Source organism: Gekko japonicus, unplaced genomic scaffold (genome assembly GCF_001447785.1).
Source record: "Gekko japonicus isolate JY-2015 unplaced genomic scaffold, Gekko_japonicus_V1.1 scaffold4235, whole genome shotgun sequence".
Taxonomy (NCBI): domain Eukaryota; kingdom Metazoa; phylum Chordata; class Lepidosauria; order Squamata; family Gekkonidae; genus Gekko; species Gekko japonicus.
The window spans coordinates 28311-28922 of record NW_015175500.1 but is presented as its reverse complement, the minus strand read 5'-3'; the positions used below and the strand labels follow the sequence as shown (position 1 = coordinate 28922).

Here is a 612-nt window from a genome sequence, read left to right as displayed (position 1 = left end):
CTCACGCCTTCAGGCGGCACTCGGGTCTCGAACTGCCGAACTACCGACCTTCCGGCCTGCAGCTTCAGCGCCTTAACCTCTGAGCCACCGCAGCCACCGTGTTTACTCAGAAGTAAATCACACAGAGTTAAATAGAGCTTACTCCCAAGCAGGTACAGGACTTGCAGGCATAGAGGGATGGAAACGTAAATCGTGTTCAGTACCTGTCTTTCTCTGTGACATCTGCGGGAAGGCTTAATAGCTCCGTTGGCCCATTCGCCTCCTCCTCTTTCATCCTCACTTTCCCAAACTCGGAAGGATAAATCTGGAAACCGCAGGACAAGGTTCAGACCAATTGCATCCTCAAAGAAGACCCGAAAACTGCACAGGGTTTAGATCGTCTCTCTCACACAGATCAGTCGAACCACCATTATACAGCACCTGCTACCCATATTGCATTCTAAACAAATCACAGAAAAATTAGCCCTGCAAACCCAAAACTGTAAAAACCAACCGGGGCTGATTTCAGCTTATCTTTTTTTCTTTTTACTTGTGTCTTTAGGGCAGACCTGATTTGCCCAAGCAACAGAAGTGCTTGAACATGGAAGACAGTGAACAACAATTCTCTCTCTT

At 47.5% G+C, this 612-nt stretch overlaps 1 protein-coding gene across 1 annotated transcript in view; it reads right to left on the bottom strand.

The window, feature by feature from the left end:
• The window catches only part of ESF1 (ESF1 nucleolar pre-rRNA processing protein homolog), a 73473-nt gene that overhangs the window by 53192 nt on the left and 19669 nt on the right, over nucleotides 1–612 (bottom strand). The window contains exon 5 of the mRNA XM_015426006.1: nucleotides 204–304. Coding sequence (XP_015281492.1) covers nucleotides 204–304 — 101 coding nt within the window. The remainder of the gene's footprint in view (nucleotides 1–203; nucleotides 305–612) is intronic.